The 18,536-nt window shown below is 43.3% G+C and overlaps 1 protein-coding gene across 2 annotated transcripts in view; it reads right to left on the reverse strand.

Moving 5' to 3' along the window:
• FBXW4 (F-box and WD repeat domain containing 4) overlaps positions 1–2,324 on the reverse strand; it is a 109,081-nt gene extending 106,757 nt beyond the window's left edge. The window contains exon 1 of one of the 2 annotated variants that reach the window (XM_072131361.1): positions 1,998–2,320. In XM_072131361.1, coding sequence (XP_071987462.1) covers positions 1,998–2,188 — 191 coding nt within the window. In that variant the 5' untranslated portion in view covers positions 2,189–2,320. Of the gene's footprint in view, positions 1–1,997 lie in introns of both variants that reach the window. The other variant, XM_072131362.1, reaches the window with a different exon arrangement.
• Between the last annotated feature and the right edge of the window lie 16,212 nt (positions 2,325–18,536).

The following is an 18,536-nucleotide window of genomic DNA, read 5'->3' on the forward strand; positions in this document are numbered from 1 at the left end:
TCTGATCACCATCTTGTGACCTGCCTCCACACAATGAGGCTTTTCTCTACAGCAATGTCCTAAGTGGCTTGTATGGACATTCTCCTCCCTGGAATTTCTATCACTTGTTGAAAGAAAGTTTTAGAAACTCAGGAGTAGACAATTCTAACAAAGTCATTAACACCGTCACTATAAATAGTAACATCGCACACCCCATCTTATATGTTCTATGTTACATCTATCGCTGTGACAAACATCCATCCACAGAAGAACCAGGAAATACTGGGATTAATGCAATTTTCTAGAATTTACATTCAGCTTGGAGGGGAAGATTTCGGAGCCGAAAACGGCCTCCAACGATTCGGATGCCATTTATGATACTGACATCACCTAAGGTGGCAGAAACGTTGTGGGGTGTGCAAGACACCAGGATCCAAGTCAAGGCACATCTGCCCTTTAAAGGGAACCTGTCACCACTATTTTACATATACAGCCAGTGACAGGTTCCCATAGAGCCCTATTAACTGACACCTTTCTTTTAGCTAAAAATTGTTTTCCCTACATCCACAGAAATCACCTTTATATTATATTCCCTGCCATCAGAGAGGACATGTCCTTGCCAGCCCCTCCCATTTACTCCTCCCCATGCCTTATGCCTCCTTACTATTCAGCACTTCACCTCATGTGACCAGGGTGATGTCATCTAAGGTCCTATACACTTTTCATTTGCAAAATGTACCCCATGTTTGTATGTGATCACAGAAAATTACAACATGTATATTTGGAGGTGTAAAAGTCCATAGAGACATTCAGCGATTCCATGTGATCAGATACAAACATGAGGTACATTTTGAAAATGTTAAGTGTATTGGACCTTCGATAACATTGTCCAGGTCCCATGACATGAATGCAACACAAGGTTCCGTGTAAAAAAAATGTACACAATATTTCCAATAAATAAATAGAACTTTATATGTCTATGTGTAATAGACATGCATAGTAAAATAAACAGAACTTTATATGTCTGGCCTTTTGGTGTTTTTACACACGCAGATTGATGTGCATTTGATGTGGTTTTGACTTCAAAAGGACACATGGGACAGGTCCACTATGGGACTTCAATGTGGCAAACCCACTTCTGACCCACATGTTACTCAAATGGTGCAGTTGGGTGCTGTGGGTGACAAAAAATTTATCAAAATCCATCATTATAAATTATACTTACTTACAGATCCAGGCACCGGTGATGTTCTTCTTATATTTGTTATCTATGGCCTCCTTCCTTCCAAAATCAACTTTTAAAATTAGTCTAATTACCCCGAAGGGCTCCGGGGGGTGTTACCAGAGACCCTCCATGCTGTAGCTTCACAGGCTGTCTTACACGATCTCCCTGCAGCAGAGGAAGTTTTTGAACACACCAGGAGGGGAAGGTGCTCCTACACAGTGTAACAGTCTGTGAATCTGCTGCATGGAGCGACTCTGGTAACAACTCCAGATCTCTTCATACTCATCAGCATAATTTTAAAAGTTGATGTTAGAAGGAAGGAGGCCATGGATAACAAATATAAGAAGATAACCACAGTCACGTGCCTGGATCTATGAGTAAGTGTCCCTGGTTTATCATGATGCATTTTCATGGTAGATTTTCGTAAAGGAGGCGGATCAGCACCTGCTAGTTGCGCCATTTTCGGTTGCTTCGTGTCAACCTAAAAAGAGATTTTACTTTTGTGTGTGACTATACAATTAATGACTGACGTCACACAGAGACAGCAGGATTTGAAAGAGATATCTCTACATCCCTGCACAAAGAGCCAGGCATTGCTGGGCCTTGTAGTTCTACACACGACTGTATACAAACTACGCAGATTTCTTTTGAGAATACCCGTATGTACGTTCTTTTCTAACGTGAACCACGTCAAAGCGGCTGCGCTACGTCCTAGCAACAACGCAGTTTACGTAAAGCTTCCCAGAGGACTAGGCCGCAGCCTGAGAGCAGAGTAGCGCCGGTAATCACTCACACGTCTGTTCCCTGCCGAACGAAGCCGGAGTTGAGGCAGCGCCGGGCTATCCTCCTCCACACCGCGTCCCTGCAGGTGAAGTGACGGAGCCTCCTGCACACCTGCCCGAGCCGCCCCAGCGCCCGGCCGTCCAGGTAGGAGAGGACGAGCAGGAGGATCTCCTCCGGCAACTGCAGGAGGTGGAGAGCCATGTCACAGGGATGTGGAGGTGCTGGGGCCTCTGCGCGCTTCGCTCTCCCATGTTTGGTGCTCGGGTCACAAGTAGCTGGGGCAGGGAGCCATGTCAGGGCCGGGCCGAGTCACGTGACCGGCGGGAACCTGCATAGACGAGACTGGGCAGGATGCGTCCAATCAGACAGCAGCTTGCACTTTACCTGTGCAGGTAACATAATAAAAGCGGCGACCTGATTGGTCCCTAAAGGACGATGGGGCCAAAAGATAGAGTAGTGGCTAAACACTATACTCTGTTAAAATACAACGGACACAGGAAAGGAAGCAGAGGCGGCTCTACATAGCTCCTAACACAGCAAGAGGTGCTGCAGCTGCTTGTTTTCTGCAAGTACATGGAGAGTGTGAGTTTCTACAGGAACCTGGGGGCGGTGTGTGAGGGGCTGCAGAAACCTGGGGGGCGGTGTGTGAGGGGCTGCAGGGACCCTGGGGGCGGTGTGTGAGGGGCTGCAGGGACCCTGGGGGCGGTGTGTGAGGGGCTGCAGGGACCCTGGGGGCGGTGTGTGAGGGGCTGCAGGGACCCTGGGGGCGGTGTGTGAGGGGCTGCAGGGACCCTGGGGGCGGTGTGTGAGGGGCTGCAGGGACCCGGGGGGGGGGGGGCAGTGTGAGGGGCTGCAGGAACATGGAGAGTGTGTGAGGGGCTGCAGGAACATGGAGAGTGTGTGAGGGGCTGCAGGAACATGGAGAGTGTGTGAGGGGCTGCAGGGACCCTGGGGCGGTGTGTGAGGGGCTGCAGGGACCCGGGGGGGGGGGGGGGGGGCAGTGTGAGGGGCTGCAGGAACTGCAGGGACCCGGGGGGCTGTGTGTGATGGGCTGCAGGGACCCCGGGGGGGGGGGCAGTGTGAGGGGCTGCAGGGACGGGGGGGGGCAGTGTGAGGGGCTGCAAGGACCCGGGGGGGGCAGTGTGAGGGGCTGCAGGGACCTGGGGGGGGCAGTGTGAGGGGCTGCAGGGACCTGGGGGGGGGGGGCAGTGTGATGGGTTGCAGGGACCCGGGGGGGGGGGGGGGGGTGTGAGGGGTTGCAGGGACCCAGGGGGCGGTGTGTGAGGGGCTGCAGGGACCCAGGGGGGACAGTGTGAGGGGCTGCAGGACTGGGGGGGGCAGTGTGAGAGGTTGCAGGAACATGGAGAGTGTGTGAGGGGCTGCAGGAACATGGAGAGTGTGTGAGGGGGTGCGGCGAGTGCGTGTGCTGGGGCGCTTGACACCTCCCAACCCCTGTTCCAGCACTGGGGCATCCCCTTTAAGCACCCTAGATGCACCAGCAACCACAGTACTGCACAAAATACCACCCCAAGAAACAGCATTACAGCTTATCAATAAATACCAACTCAGGCAATAATATTGGAGACCCCAGAGCAGATCTTAATCGCGGAGACCCAAGAGCAGATAATAGTACTGGAGACCACAAAGCAAACAAGAAAAAATAAATCATCTTCTTTCCTGACTTCTCTTCTGTACCCTGCTCTGCACTGTAGTTTCTTCTTTCCTTCATGTGCCGCTCAGTGTCCCAGGTTGGTTTTATGTCCCAGATTCAAGACCCGGAGCAGAGCTGAGCCAAGAGCATTGGAGGACCTGGGAGCAGTACAGTACAGCTGACAAGTACTTACCACTCCTAGGTCCTGATGCCGGGACATACAACTGGCAACAGGAGTGAGGACCTCCGCTGCACTGCCTGCACCAATGAACACTTCCATCAGTTATGTGGCGTGGACCACAACCCAAGGCTTAAAAATTAGATGAATGTGGCTTCACTTTATGTACATGCTCAGTAGAGGAGCTCCAGAAACTCAAAATCACTAGAGTGACCATAAAAAAAGAAATGTGGAGTCAGAAGTTTGGTTTACTGTTTCCACAACCCTGATTCACAGACCGACCCCAGTCATCAGAAGATGCCCATATGGAAGATGGATAATCAGTATCGTATAAGTGGTGGTCTGGCCCCCAGAAATACAGAATGGAGGGGGGGGGGGGTGAACAGTATTTGGTATAAAATTGTAATCTGTATATTTTTTTATTTTTACAGGAAAATTAAAATAAATTGGAACCTTACATGTTACAGTTTCTATTTATCCTTCTATATCTATGGAAAGCTACAATATTTCTTTCAAAGCCATCATAGAGCACGACTGTTATACTGGAAGCATAGAAAGTCCTGCAGTGTAGTGTATTGTATTTATGCATATCCTATACACACACTGTGGGGAAAATCTGCAATGGAGAATGGCTCTGCAGATTAACCAGTGACATGCTGGGGATCATAAATCCATATTTCTGTGTAAATGGCATTAGGATAAATCCCACACTACAGAGCATAAAAACACATCAACAACCTTTGGATCTCATTTGTTTCTGATGCTTGTGTAATGGCTGTGGAATTATACGCTCTGCAGCCATTCCACAGCGATATTGCCATATTAATGATACTGGGTATTTTCTAGTACAAACAATAGGGTCAGTAGAGAGGCAGAAAAGAGGGTTGTCTTGTATATGGGTGTTGTTTGACAGGATTGGGATGGCACAGGACGTTCCTGCCTGCACACTATAACAAGTTATAAAAGTGTGCAGATTATAGTACAATTCTGCACCAGGAGTAGAGTGGTCCGACTGCGCAGCCAATGCCAGACAGATCAGGGTGCACAAGCCTATGATAAATGTCCCTCATAATGTCCAAAGGGGGGCGCAAAATATCAGTCCAAATAATAACACTTTTTATATATAGTGCACACAGAGGCTATGTCCCCATGGGGCTCACAATGAAATCAACATACCAGCATGATAGGAAACCCACGCAAACACGGAGAGAACATAGAAACTCTTTGCAGATGTTGACCTGGATGGGTCTTGAACCCAGGACCCCAGCTCTGCAAGGCTGTAGTGCTGATCACTGAGCCATCGTGCTGCCCATGAAACTGCACATCCTACACAATTTCAGGTAAGGGCTCAGGGACAAGTCCCCGTTTACTTCTATAGGCTCATTCACACAGCCACAAATGATAGAGCAAGTCCCATTCCTGGCTACGATTGTTTCTCATGCAGTTCAGCTGTACCAGGTTCAAGGTGTTAAATATGGCCCAAACACGACCAAACTGCCCGACCACAACTGGGCCCTGCAGATGTCTTGCTTCCTATGCAGTTTGAAATGTTGTTACATTTTTATACTTTGCTTTAAATTTTTTAACCAAATTATAATATTTAGCAGATTTAAATAATTTTTTCATTTTGTTGTTGTCAGCAATCTTACCGATCTCCCCGCCAGCGCTAGAACGTAAATGTTACGGTTCACGAATACAGAATACTGTATGTCAAGCATGAAGCATTTGCCTTTTGTGGTCATCATGTTGTAAATTCTCTTTGCCTCTACAGAAAAAGGGCTACAAAAATAACAATAAAGTATAATAATCATCATTGTCTGCTATTGACTTGGACAAGAGAGAGCTACCCTGTTGTGTTTTATGGAACCTTTGGAGGGTACTCATTGTGTAATTTAGGACTGGATTGGATGACAGGAGTATCACATGAGGACATGTATATCATGACAAAGGAATGTCGACAATAAAACACAAATTCCAATGGCTGTAATATTTCTTAAGGGACCGCACACTGTACTTTTCATTTTTGTCTATTTATGTTAAGGGAGCAGTTTATTAAATGGTTGGATACTGCAAATATAATTGTCAAACTTTTGGGGGGAAAATATGGAAAAGTTCACTCTGGACTATTATTAAAACAATGATTAATAGATATGATTTAATTACAAGCAAAGATTGCTCTTGTGTTGGATACGACCTTGGAAGACTAAACGTCAATCACAAATGATGCCCACGAATGATTTTCGTGCTGTCTGAACGTACATCTGACAGATCAGAGGACGTTTATTATACAGTGCCGCTTTGTGCATAGTATAAAATCCCCCTCCGTAAACCGGGTGTGCTGGTGTATAATCTTAAACAAGGCATTTCCTTCCACCATTCAGGCTTGCGCATGCCCATTCGGCGCCCACTTGGGTGGAGGTGGTGTAGAGGAAAAAATAATCGTAATGCCTGATGGTTCGCTAGGCATTGTAATTATTTCAGGGCTTGGATGCTGGTACAAGCGCTGATAAATGTTACCCAGTTTTTTTGTTTTTTTTTAACACACTGTAGATTCGATCCTTTGTGAGATAAACACAACATGCGCTACTCTCGTCCGAGTCATGCGTAAAATTCAAAAGTGGGCACCACTGGAACCTCATCCTAGTACTGTCAGTTTTTCCCTACGCGTGGTTCAAGGAAGAAACTCTGAAAATCGTATACAAAAATCTGACAATAGGTGGTTGAGTAGCACTGGGACTGAAGTCAGTTCAAATTTGGATGAATTTCCAAAACCAAAATCGTATGTTTTGACACTTGGTTGGAGGGAAATTGGCTTAAAGGGGTATTCCTACAAAGGCAATATTCTTAAATATACTCAGGATAATAAAATAGCACATTCTCTAATTCAATGTTATTAACAAAAATACAATATTTCACACATATAATTCCAACCTGTCTCTATCAGTCCTGGTGTTTACCATTTGGTTGTCCTTGGATATGACCATAAACTCCTGACTACGATCAGCAGATTCCACTGGCATGAACCACTTCTTTTGTACTGCTGGGGGAGGAGGCAGAGAACACTACAGGTAGAGACACCTCCTATCCAGCAGCAGTGTGTAGAAGACGTATGAAGATTTTTGCAGGTGGTCAAGGAATTATTTTTTTACAAGAAAGCCATACTTTGTTTCTTAAAGGGGTATTCTCGTCTGTTTCATTAATCTGCCACATATAAAAATTTCTTCAATTGGATGTTATTAAAAAAAATGTTCCTGTGTGAAGATAATTTCTCATAAATGTAGTCATATGGTCCCTTAGAAACAAGACTGTGTCCTTGGATACGGCCACCTCTGCTGGAGTGATTGCACAAAGAAACAAAAGGTTTTTGTATATGAAATGTCCGGGAGTTCCTGCAGGTCCGACAGCCGTCCTGTGATAATGATTGCTGAATCCTGGTGGTCAGGCGGGGCTCAATAGCGCATGTCTGGCCTCCGCTGCCAAAATGTGACGTGGTCGTATCCGAGGAGCCAATCTCATTTCTAAGGGACCATATCACTACATTCATGAGAAATTATCTTCACACGGGAACATTTTTTTAAAAAACATCCAATTGAAAAAATGTTTACATATGGCAAATGAATTTAATTAAATGTGAATGCCCAGATGGGAATACCCCTTTAAGAAAGACCACTGGAAAGACAATAGTTACTGTAATGGGGAGTTCAACTTCTGAGAGTCAGTGCTATAGCATATGAATGGAGCAACAGGGAACATGTTTAAAGAAAATCTACCATTTGTTTTATGCATTATGAACCAAACATACCTTGAGAATGCTCTAGCTACATTGATGCAAAACATATCTTGTTTAATCCCTGAACCAAGTGGTTTTGCTCAAAAGACAATTATAAAATTATGAAAATGAGTCTCTCTCGCTCCTGTAGTTGCTTGGTGCTTCTCCTCTTAACGGAATTATGCACTACTTCAGCCTGTCCTGCCCAGCATAAGCCGAGAAAATGTGTTGTCCCTGACAGGAAGAAATAATCAATCGCTGCACCATCCCCCAGCTGCTGTGTGGAGTCATCCAGCTCAGGTTGATTAGTCCTGTCTGGACAGTTCAGGAAGCTCTGTGTGTAATGTGTTTATGTACAGGACCCAGCTTTCCCAAGGTCCTGAATTTTGTAATTGTTTTTTGAAGAAAAAAAACACTCGGTTCAGGGATTAAACAAGATATGTTTCTGCATCATTGTCACTACAGCATTTCCAAGGTATGTTTGGTTCACAATGCATAAAAACATAGTTAGATTTCCTTTAAGGTATCTTCTCAAAATAAACAGGGGCCGATCGCCCGTCTGCCTTCATCTGCTTTTCTTGGACAACCCGTTCCTTTTTCTTCAGTTTAAATTAGTCTTCAAAAACCCGTAATACTCACCATATTTTTATTGCGAGACTTCATAGCACATAATTAAAGATAATGCCAAGAATTTAACTACTAGAACAGTATAGCAGGTCTGCTGCCCCCACAAGTTTATCTTAAAGAATTTTCATACCACCATGAGATAGATTGCGATTTGCATGCCTTGCATTCCATTTCATATACTTTTACATCTGGGGGACTTTTAAATGAAGTAATGTGTCTATCCTGGTACATTTATTTTTCAGGTGTCTGCTTGAAAGATCATTTTGAAGGAATAAGTAGTCTCCCAGCTGTTGCTATAGGCTGGCTGTGAAACTAAGAACTATTTCCTTTCGAAATGTTTTAAAACTGCAAGGCCTAAAAATGTAGCTACACCCTTGAAGTATTTTGTTATACAATTCCACTTGAAAAAGAAATCCACGCTGGTCGGGCCACTTGTTTTCCCTGAGCCACGATCTGAGGCTTCGGCTTACGAAGTTTATGTTGTGTTTTATATATGTTTTATGTAAGTTTTTGCCCTGCAGCCATATAGCGCCCATGGCAATTTTATACATCGCAACATATACTATGAGTTCACTTCTTATAATTTCCACTTAATTATTTCCCCTCCGAAACTTCAAGAAAAATCTGTTTCATGTTGACGTATTTTCACGAGTAATAGCAGCTGGCCACGTCAAACATCCCGTAACTTTAATTGGGACGTTTTCCCCTTTTATAATTATTTCAAGGTAAACTGAGATTTCTTTACGCACCGCAAGTGAATTAACAAAGTGGGTTTATTTTTTTAACACGTATGGCCGATCCTGGTAGGTCCTACCCTTCTGTGATGATGCAGGAGTGAAGTGAAATGAGTCTGGTCTTATTGTATTTTTAACATTTGGGAAAGGGTTGCATGTTTATTGAAGTAACTGCAACAGATGTTTTTGTTACAGTGTGCCACCCTTTATTCTTTAGCGACCCTGAAACTCGCCTAAGCATCTGTGAACCCTTAAATAAATGAACGTTAGAAACAAACACATTTGGCAAAAATCTGATTCACCAAATTTTTTCCAAAATGTATATTTGGATCCTAATTGGCCAACTCTGGGTCCTCCTGATTCCAGACTTCCAGGAAGGGAATCGCAGCTCTGGTTCAGCAACAGGAGAACCCTTTCCCCCACCCGCATCAAGGCTCCCGGAGGACGGCTACTTTTTCATAGACTTTTGGTCTTCGGATAAATTTTGCAGTGATTGGAAAGAAGTGCTTGGCCATACCGGAACTCAATTTACTCATCCCTAATGATAGCTTAAAAGGATATTCCAACTACTATTATATCGATGACTAATCCAGTACACAGAGAACATTGACATTTGGGATTCCAAACAATTAGCTAATTTTGGCATCAGCTACACAGAGACTGGAACTGGAACAGCTCCAATCTCTATGTAGTGGCTCAGTCATGTTACTGCAGGTCAGGTGTCGGTAAAAGGATCTCAAGTGTCGGCACAGACAACCAAGAGAGAAACTACAACAGATAAAGTGATGTGAGGAATGGTGCAAAAGACCAATGAAGTTCATGATGATTTTTAGAGGGTGGCCAAACTAGCGCCACTCTTGTCCACAGGTTGTGTTTCCTCTTAAAGCTCAGCCCCAGTCTCTTCAATGGACCTGCACTGCTTCTCTGGTGAACTGTTATATCTGCAACTGGTTTAAATTGTATTTTTTAGGACTTAAAATAAAGCAAGGTGTTGGTTTAAAGTTTCCTATCATTTTGTTTCCACAGTTCCTATTCACTTTTATAAGTTTTTGGGGGTAACAGACAACAAACTGCTTCTGTAGTCTGAATCTGATCACTACTGTCCCCTATATATACCGTATATACTCGAGTATAAGCCGACCGAGTATAAGCCGAGACCCCTAATTTTACCACCAAAAACTGGGAAAACCTATTGACTCGAGTATAAGCCAAGGGTGGGAAATGCATTGATCACAGACCCCCCCCCAGTTTATAGCCAGCAAATCCCCAGTAGAATACAGCCAGCAAGTCCCCAGTAGTATACAGCCAGCCTGCCCCCTGCAGTATACAGCCAGCCCAGCCTGCCCCCTGTAGTATACAGCCAGCCCAGCCTGCCCCCAGTGGTATACAGCCAGCCCAGTCTGCCCCCAGTAGTATACAGCCAGCCCAGCCTGCTCCAACTAGTATTCAGCCAGCCCAGCTTGCCCCCCAACAAGTATACAGCCAGCCCAGCCTACCCACAGTAGTATACAGCCAGCCCAGCCTGCCCCCAGTAGTATACAGCGAGCCCAGCCTGTCCCCAGTAGTATACAGCCAGCCGAGCACTACAAAAAAAAAACAACTTATATACTCACCCTCCGGTGGCCCCGAAGCGCAGCGCTGCTCCCCCGATGTCTGCGCGGGTCCTCTTCTGGCTTCCACGCCCTTCTTCTGTCAACATGTTCTTCCCGCCATGTTCTTCCCGGCCGACAGGTGCATAGCATGACGCGGCCGCTGCTGACGTCATACTATGTGCCGGCCCGGGAGAAAAACATGGTGGCGCCCAGCAGGATGTAGCCAAAGACAGAAGAGGACCCGCGCTGACATTGGGGGAGCCGCGCTGCACATCAGGGGAGCCGCGCTGCACATCGGGGCCACCGGAGGGTGAGTATATAAGTTGTTTTTTTTAAGTATTTTTTTTTTGCTGTATTGACTCGTGTATAAGCCGAGTATATAAGCCGAGTATTGACTCGTGTATAAGCCGAGTATATACGGTATATATGTATATATATATATATATATATATATATATATATATGTATATATATATATATATATATATATATACCATATATACTCGAGTATAAGCCGACCCGAGTATAAGCCGAGACCCCTAATTTCAACACAAAAAACTGGGAAAACCTATTGACTCGAGTGTAAGCCGAGGGTGGGAAATGCATTGGTTACAGCCTCCCAGTATATAGTCTGCCAGCCCCTGTAGCATACAGCCTACCCAACCCCTGTGGCATACAGCCTACCCAGCCCCTTTAGAAGGAAAAAAAATAACACTGTACTCATCTTTCCAACGTCCCCCATAGGTCATCTTCTGTCTCAGACTGTCTCAGACAGAAGAGGACCTATGGGTGACGTCAGAAAGGTGAGTTTTGTCTTTGTTTTTAGTTGACTCGAGTATAAGCCGAGTTAGGGTTTTTGAGCACAAATTTTGTGCTGAAAAACTAGGCTTATACTCGAGTATATAAGGTATATACATACATATATATATATATATATATATATATATATATATATATATATATATTTATATAGTGGGAAATGGGACCCTTCAGACGAACTTGTTGTCTGGCACAAATTCAAGTTCAGGCAGGTTTGTCCAAATAAAAGTCCAAAGATTTATTTAACACAGTCCAACAAGAACTCAAGAAGTTTTCTTCAGCATAAAACAAAAACATAATGTCCTTAGTTTCAGGGTAGCAGTACAAAAGGCTCTCACCCAGCTTTTCAGGCTTTTGCTCCCGCTGTGTAGTCCAGGACCTGCAGTTGGTCTTCTCTTTAGACCAACAGCACCCAGCAACTCTCGCCTCTTTCCATTTGCTCTTCAAGAATCTGAACACCCACAGCTAAAGGGTCAGGTATATAACAGGTCATGGAGAATGGAGAGAAGCAATCAAGGCAGGAACCCTGCAACATCTAAACCCTGGATCTAAAGTCCAGTTACAAAACCATGGCCCTATAACATGGAGACTAGGAAACTTAAAGAGACATACTGCCCATCTATCACTCTACCAAGTGATGGTTTACAATATTCAGAAGCTTTGATATAAATAGAGGCTGGATTGCTGCACAATCAGACTACACAAAATTTGTATAGTTGTATAGTATAGTTTATACAGTTGAAAAGAAAATACATGTCCGTCAAGTTCAACAAAAGAATGGAAGGTATTGGATGAGGAAGGGCTTTAGGGAAAAAAATTCTATATAACATAACCATCAATGTTATTTAGGTGTAAAAACGCATCTAGACCCTTCTTGAAGCTCTCCGCTGTCCCTGCTGTGACCAGCGCCTGAGGCAGGCTATTCCACAGATTGACAGTTCTCATAGTAACACAGCCCTGTCGCCTCTGGTGATTAAACCTTGATTTCTCCAGGCGGAGACAGTGCCCCCTCGTCTCTTGATTTGATTTAATCTGAAACAAATCTAATTGTTTTAATCTTTCCTCATAACTAAGACCCTCCATACTCCTCATTATTTTTGTGGCTCTCTGTTGGACCCTCTCCAGCTCCATGGCCTCCTTTTTATGGACCGGTGCCCAGAACTGGACAGCATATTCCAGGTGAGGCCGCACCAATGCCTTGTACAGTGGTAATATTCCATCCCTATCCCGAGAGTCCAGACCACTTTCGATACATGACAATATTTTGCTGGCTTAAGAGGCAGCTGATTGACATTGCATGCTGTTATTCAATTTATGATATGCCACTGCATTATAGTTTAGGTGGGGGAGGGGATGTCCGACATTTGGGATCCTTATTGATCCTAATAATGCAGCTGTTTCCTATCACAAATTTTTACCTGCACTGAGGCCCAACTTGCCATACAGGTCCCATTTAATGCATAAGACTCATGTGGTACCTGGCCTAGTCTAGTGGCGAAAAGTGCCAGTATGTGGGATGTACTTCAGTAACTTCTACAAGTTCTTGAAATCTCAAAGGTCGCACAGCTACCATTTAGGTAAGTTAGGCATTAACCTCTTAACCCCTTTACTACAATAGATCACTTGCTAAGTATTATTAACTCCTTAACTGTCATAGACCACCGAGGCTAAAAGATACCCAACACACACTTCCAATGTTAGTAATTGTTATTCATTCTATCCCCTAATATAAACGGTTTGCAATTGGATATATATTATTCCCCCAAATTATCCAAGCCAGTTGGTATCATTTTATCAAAGCTAGAATGAGTCCAGAGTAACCAAGAGGTCATGGATAATGATATATCTGATAAATATATCTGATAAATCATACCTTAGAAGTAAATGTTGCAAAGATACCTAGTAAATTTGAGAATCTGGTGGACATATACAGTATAAGTGATATGATAGGGCCAGTGGGACTGAGCATTTACATTGGGCCCTTAGGCCTCTTGTTACACTGAGTAAATTCATATGGACATCTGTGCATTGATGGCGCATTGTTGGATAAACAGATCAATAATTGAAGTGACACATGATGCAATGGAGCAGTTTTCCCTCTATAACCCTGCACAGTCCCTTTACATTGAAATGAAAGCGTTACTATGTAACCTCGGAGTTGCGATGGCTCCTGTTAATTTTTATTGGTGTATTTACTGCACGGTGATACTTTTATGCACTAAGCAGTGTGTGCTTTATTACTTGGACTATATATAACTTTGCACTTTTAATATAGTGAGAATACAATAAGCAGAAAGTGTCAAACAGAGGGAGAGAAGAATAGTTTCAGGACCACGGCCAGCTTTGTTGTGCGTTGATGAAACCATTGTTCTTGTTTAGTTATTATGAATCATTCAGGTAATACTCCCTAATAATATCAATTCCGTAATAGATACACAGGCGATCCCCGACTTAAGGACTCTTGACTTACAGACGAGCCGTAGTTACAGACCCCTCTGACCACTGTGACCACTGTGGTGAAGTCTCTGGGTGCTTTACTATAGTCCCAGACTGCAATGATCAGCTGTAAGGTGTCTGTAATGAAGCTTTATTCATAATCCTTGTTCCCACGACAGCACAACATTTGGAAAATCCATTTGTCACATGGACAAAATAAAAAATTTGTCTTGAGCTACAATTCTAATACCTGTTCCGACTTACATAGAAATTCAACTAAAGAACAAACGTAAAGAACCTATCCTTTAGGTAACCCGGAGACTGCCTTTATACAATGAATAAAGTTGCTGTAACTCCCGTAGACTAGAATAGACATGACGTTGACAACCCCAACCAAACAGACATTTATGGCATATCCTGTAGATATGCCATGAATGTTGTAGTGAGGGGGGTTGTAAACCTGTTAAAATGTATCGTCATAAAATAGTATTTATTATACAAATTGTAAAAATCACATAATATTTATATGAGTGATACCTTTAAGCAGGAATACTTCCCACTATCTCGATACATAACTTGGATTCCTTTAGGACAGGGTCCCATAGACATGCTGTTGATGAGATCCATTTGCTTGATATTCAGGCTACAAGTCTAGATATATCCAATTTCCCATCGGTACATGTTAGTGTAATTCAAATGGATATGGACGCTATCCTTTGCGTGTCAGAAAGGCAACATAATTGTAATTCAAAGAGGATTTCCCAGTTATGGTAAAGGTAGTAATTTTAATGCCTGACTCAGCAGAACTAAGTGGTTGACTACAATTCTTCATCTGTTGTAACATCTGTCCCCATTTGGACTTCAGTGTCATCCTCACTCAATACAATAATGTCTTATACCACTCCTGGCTTCTTAATTGATTGTCACCACACCTACCTGTCTCCTGTTGACATTGATGGTTAAGCTATCTGTGATGGGCAAATGTCTCCTCCAATCTCTTAGTATCCATTTGCCTTGAGATTCTGTACTGCTCTGTCCTCTTGGTTTTTACTTTTTACCCAAATCTGTACAAACAAAGACATGGGTGGCATATGTGGGCATAGACTTACTTAACATAGCAGTTACTTTTGGTACATAAATTGTAGTGGTGGATTCCCTTTAAACAGGTTTTACGAGGATGGAGTGAAAAAAAGGCATAGACTTGCCCTGCTTCAACTCCTGGTCCCTGCATCACTCCAGTACATCTGGTTTTTTGGGCCTACCACAGCAATGAGTGGCCTCCTTGAACAGGGTAACAACAGAGGAAGTGAAGTCTTCTGGAAAACAGAAGTGACGTCTCATGGTCTGAGGAGGCCACTGAAAGAAGTGGGTCCTGTTATTTCCTCAGAACTTCCAGATAGGCACGGACAAATAAAACGGAAGTACCAGGGAGATGTGGGAAGTTGGAACAAGGTAATTATTTGCTTCTTTCCCCACACCTTGGCCCCCTTTAATCCAGAGGAAGGTGTATTCCCTAGAGAAAAGTCCTAATCGTAACCCAAGTTACTATTTGACTAGTTTGAAACTTCGGCGTAACAGTGGGTGCTAGCTTTTTGTTGTATTCCCGCTGTTATATTGATGGTTTGACTAAAAGTGGTATTTTGGTGAACACTATCTTGGTTGTTTCAAGGGACCCTGTTATATTCTTATTAAAGGAAACCTACCACTATGGATCTACCTATTAAGCTAGATCCGGTGGTAGGTGCATCTAACGTATGTAAGGATAGCCCTTTTTAGGGCTAATCTTTTACTCCCATCTATCTTTTCTAATCTTTAATCAGGGTAATATGCAAATTTTCTAAAGAGGCTACTGGGGCGTGGAGAAGCCGGAGCTAAGGCTACAAGGCACAGCTACTCCACGCCCCAGTAGCCTCTTTGATCCTCCTACTCAGACACCTTTAGCATGCAACTCCTTGTAGTCTGTGAAGAGCTGAACACAGGCCAGTGGCTGCACTATTTCGGCTCCAAAGTCAGAGCTATTATGCATGCGCAGAACTTCGCCCACAAGGAGCTGCGCGCCGAGGATGTCTGGGTAGGAGGATCAAAGAATCTACTGGGGTGTGGGGTAGCTGCGCCTTGTAGCCTCAGCTCCGGCTACTCTACGCTACAGTAGCCTCTTTAGAAAATTTCCATACTACCCTGATTAAAGATTAGAAAAGATAGAGAGGAGTAAAGGATTACCCCTAAAAAAGGCTATCCTTACAAACGTTAGATGCACCTACCACCGGATCTACCTTAATAAGTAGATCCGTAGTGGTAGGTTTCCTTTAAGTGATAAGAGACAATACACTTGTAGATAAGTAGAATAGTAGACATACTCAGTACATATTTCTGAAGTTATGCATAGCATACCTCTGCGCATACTTCTTTGACATATAGGAATACTCATACATTGCAGTATCACACACCTAGAGCTGTGTCATGTTAATGCATTGATACACAGGAATTGGGTGGAAACATGTATCTTAAATACATAAAATTAAATAGAGAACATTTTGTAATTCTTTATAAAAATCCACATCACTGGAATATAGACATAAACTTGACCTCTTCTGTATTTATATTTTAGTGGAATGTAGGTGTGAAAATAGTCCATTCTGAATTCCAGATGTATCAGAAATGTTATTACTCTGCGGTGGTGGAAACCTTGTTGGAATGTCTTGCTTAATGTAAGTCTACCGTTGCTCAAGATTTGTAGGGAATGTCATGTTCTTCAACATACTAAGCTATATATAGAACCGCGTGATTAATGTAGTGTGTCAGTGTTTACATGCAAGTGTAACAGAAAAACTCCTGTGAATTTTTGAATGTTATAATCCATCTCTTCCATGTGCGCTTTAACATTTTTCCCTCCTTCTTCTATAGTATTGATATTCTTATTGTTTTCTTAGAATGGGCTAACAAATGTACCTGAGCCTTTACCCTTTTACATATAGGCACAGATAGTACTGTTTCCTTGTCTCCTACTGTAATTGATGAAGAGACGAGAGATGATAGTACTGACTCACTTTGTAAACCATAAAGTCATAAATATTCTGATTTACTACCTGAAACTGGTTAAGGCACAGATAGTACTGTTCCTTTGTCTCTTACTGTAATCTATCAAGACATAGACAGTTGAGCCTCGATTTTTAAGTAATAAAATGACAGATTCTCCTAATTACTCCCTGTAACTGTTGCAGGCATAGATAGTACTGCCTCACTCTGTAAATCATAAAGTCTCCCACTTATACTCCTACTTACTCCCTGTTACTGATATAGGCAGGGGGCGAGGGGGTGAAGCAGGTGAAGTCTCAACCTGTCTCAAGAGGCTTAGGGGGCCCATAAGGTGTCACTTTCCCATATGAAAAGACTAGTACTATAACCTATGCATTATAGTTGGGGGCCTGACAAATACTTTGCACTTGGGCCCATCAGCTTCAAGTAATGCCACTGGATGTAGGTACAGAAAGAACAGTTTTCTTGTCTCTTTTTGAAATTGATATAGACACAGACAGTTCTTCCTAAAATGTTAATAAAATCACAGATACTCCTAATTACTCCCTGTAACTGTTGTAGGCACAGATAGTACTGCCTCACTCTGTAAATCAGAAAGGCACATATACACCCATGTACTCCCTGTTACTGATAAAGGCAGGGATGGAACTTGAGGGGGGTTGCAAAATTTGTGGCCACAACATGGCCCAAGAGGCTTAGGGGGGCTACAAAGTGTCACTTTTCCATATGAGAAGACTATAACCCATACATTATAGTTGAGGGCCTGGTACAGACTTTGCACTGGGGTGTATCAGCTTCAAGTTGAGCCACTGGATGTAGGCACAGAAAGTACTGTTTTCTTCTCTTTCTGTAATTGATATAGACACAGACAGTTCTACCTCCCTGTGTAAATAATAAATAATAATTATTTATATAGCGCCTACAGATTATGCAGTGCTGCACAGAGCTTGCTAAATCGGCCCAAAACGTATACTCCCACCATACAGGCCAATGTAGTACTTTCTTCTTGACTCTTTGTGTAATTCATGTAGACACAGACATTACTTCTTCTCTCTGTAAATAATAAATACCCAATGCTCTCAATTTGTTGTATATCGGCACATTGAGCATTGCTTTTGGTCTGACGTTAAAGGTGTCTCTGTCTTAGCCATTCATAATAATAATTCCTTTATTTACATAGCGTACACAGATTACGCAGCGCTGCACAGAGCTTGCCAGATCAGTCCCTGTCCCCATGGAGCTCACAATCTAATCAACCTACCAGTATGTTTTGGAGTGTGGGAAGAAACCGGAGGACCCAGAGGAAACCCACGCAAACACAAAAAGAACATACAAACTATTTGCAGATGTTGACCCTGATACTTGAACCCAGGACCCCAGTGCTGCAAGGCTGTAATGCTAACTACTAAAGCCACCATGCCGACCATTTATGCAGGCTCACTTGAATTTTTATTGTGGAGAGTGGAGTAAACTTTTGTCAGACATAGTGTGCCTGATCTTTTCTTTCTACTACATTATCAGTTGAGAAGCTAGTTGTCCTTTTCTCCGAAATTGCTTATTGCTGGTCTCCATGCTATTCTATTGGGATACAGTGGAGATACAACAGACCTCAATTCTTGTGATCTTTGGGGGTCCCACCAATGAGACCCCCACTGATCAGCAGGTTAGTCCCTATGCTGTGGATAGGGGCTCACATGGTGTGACTGG

The sequence above is a fragment of the Engystomops pustulosus genome, chromosome 11 (genome assembly GCF_040894005.1).
Source record: "Engystomops pustulosus chromosome 11, aEngPut4.maternal, whole genome shotgun sequence".
Lineage (NCBI taxonomy): Eukaryota > Metazoa > Chordata > Amphibia > Anura > Leptodactylidae > Engystomops > Engystomops pustulosus.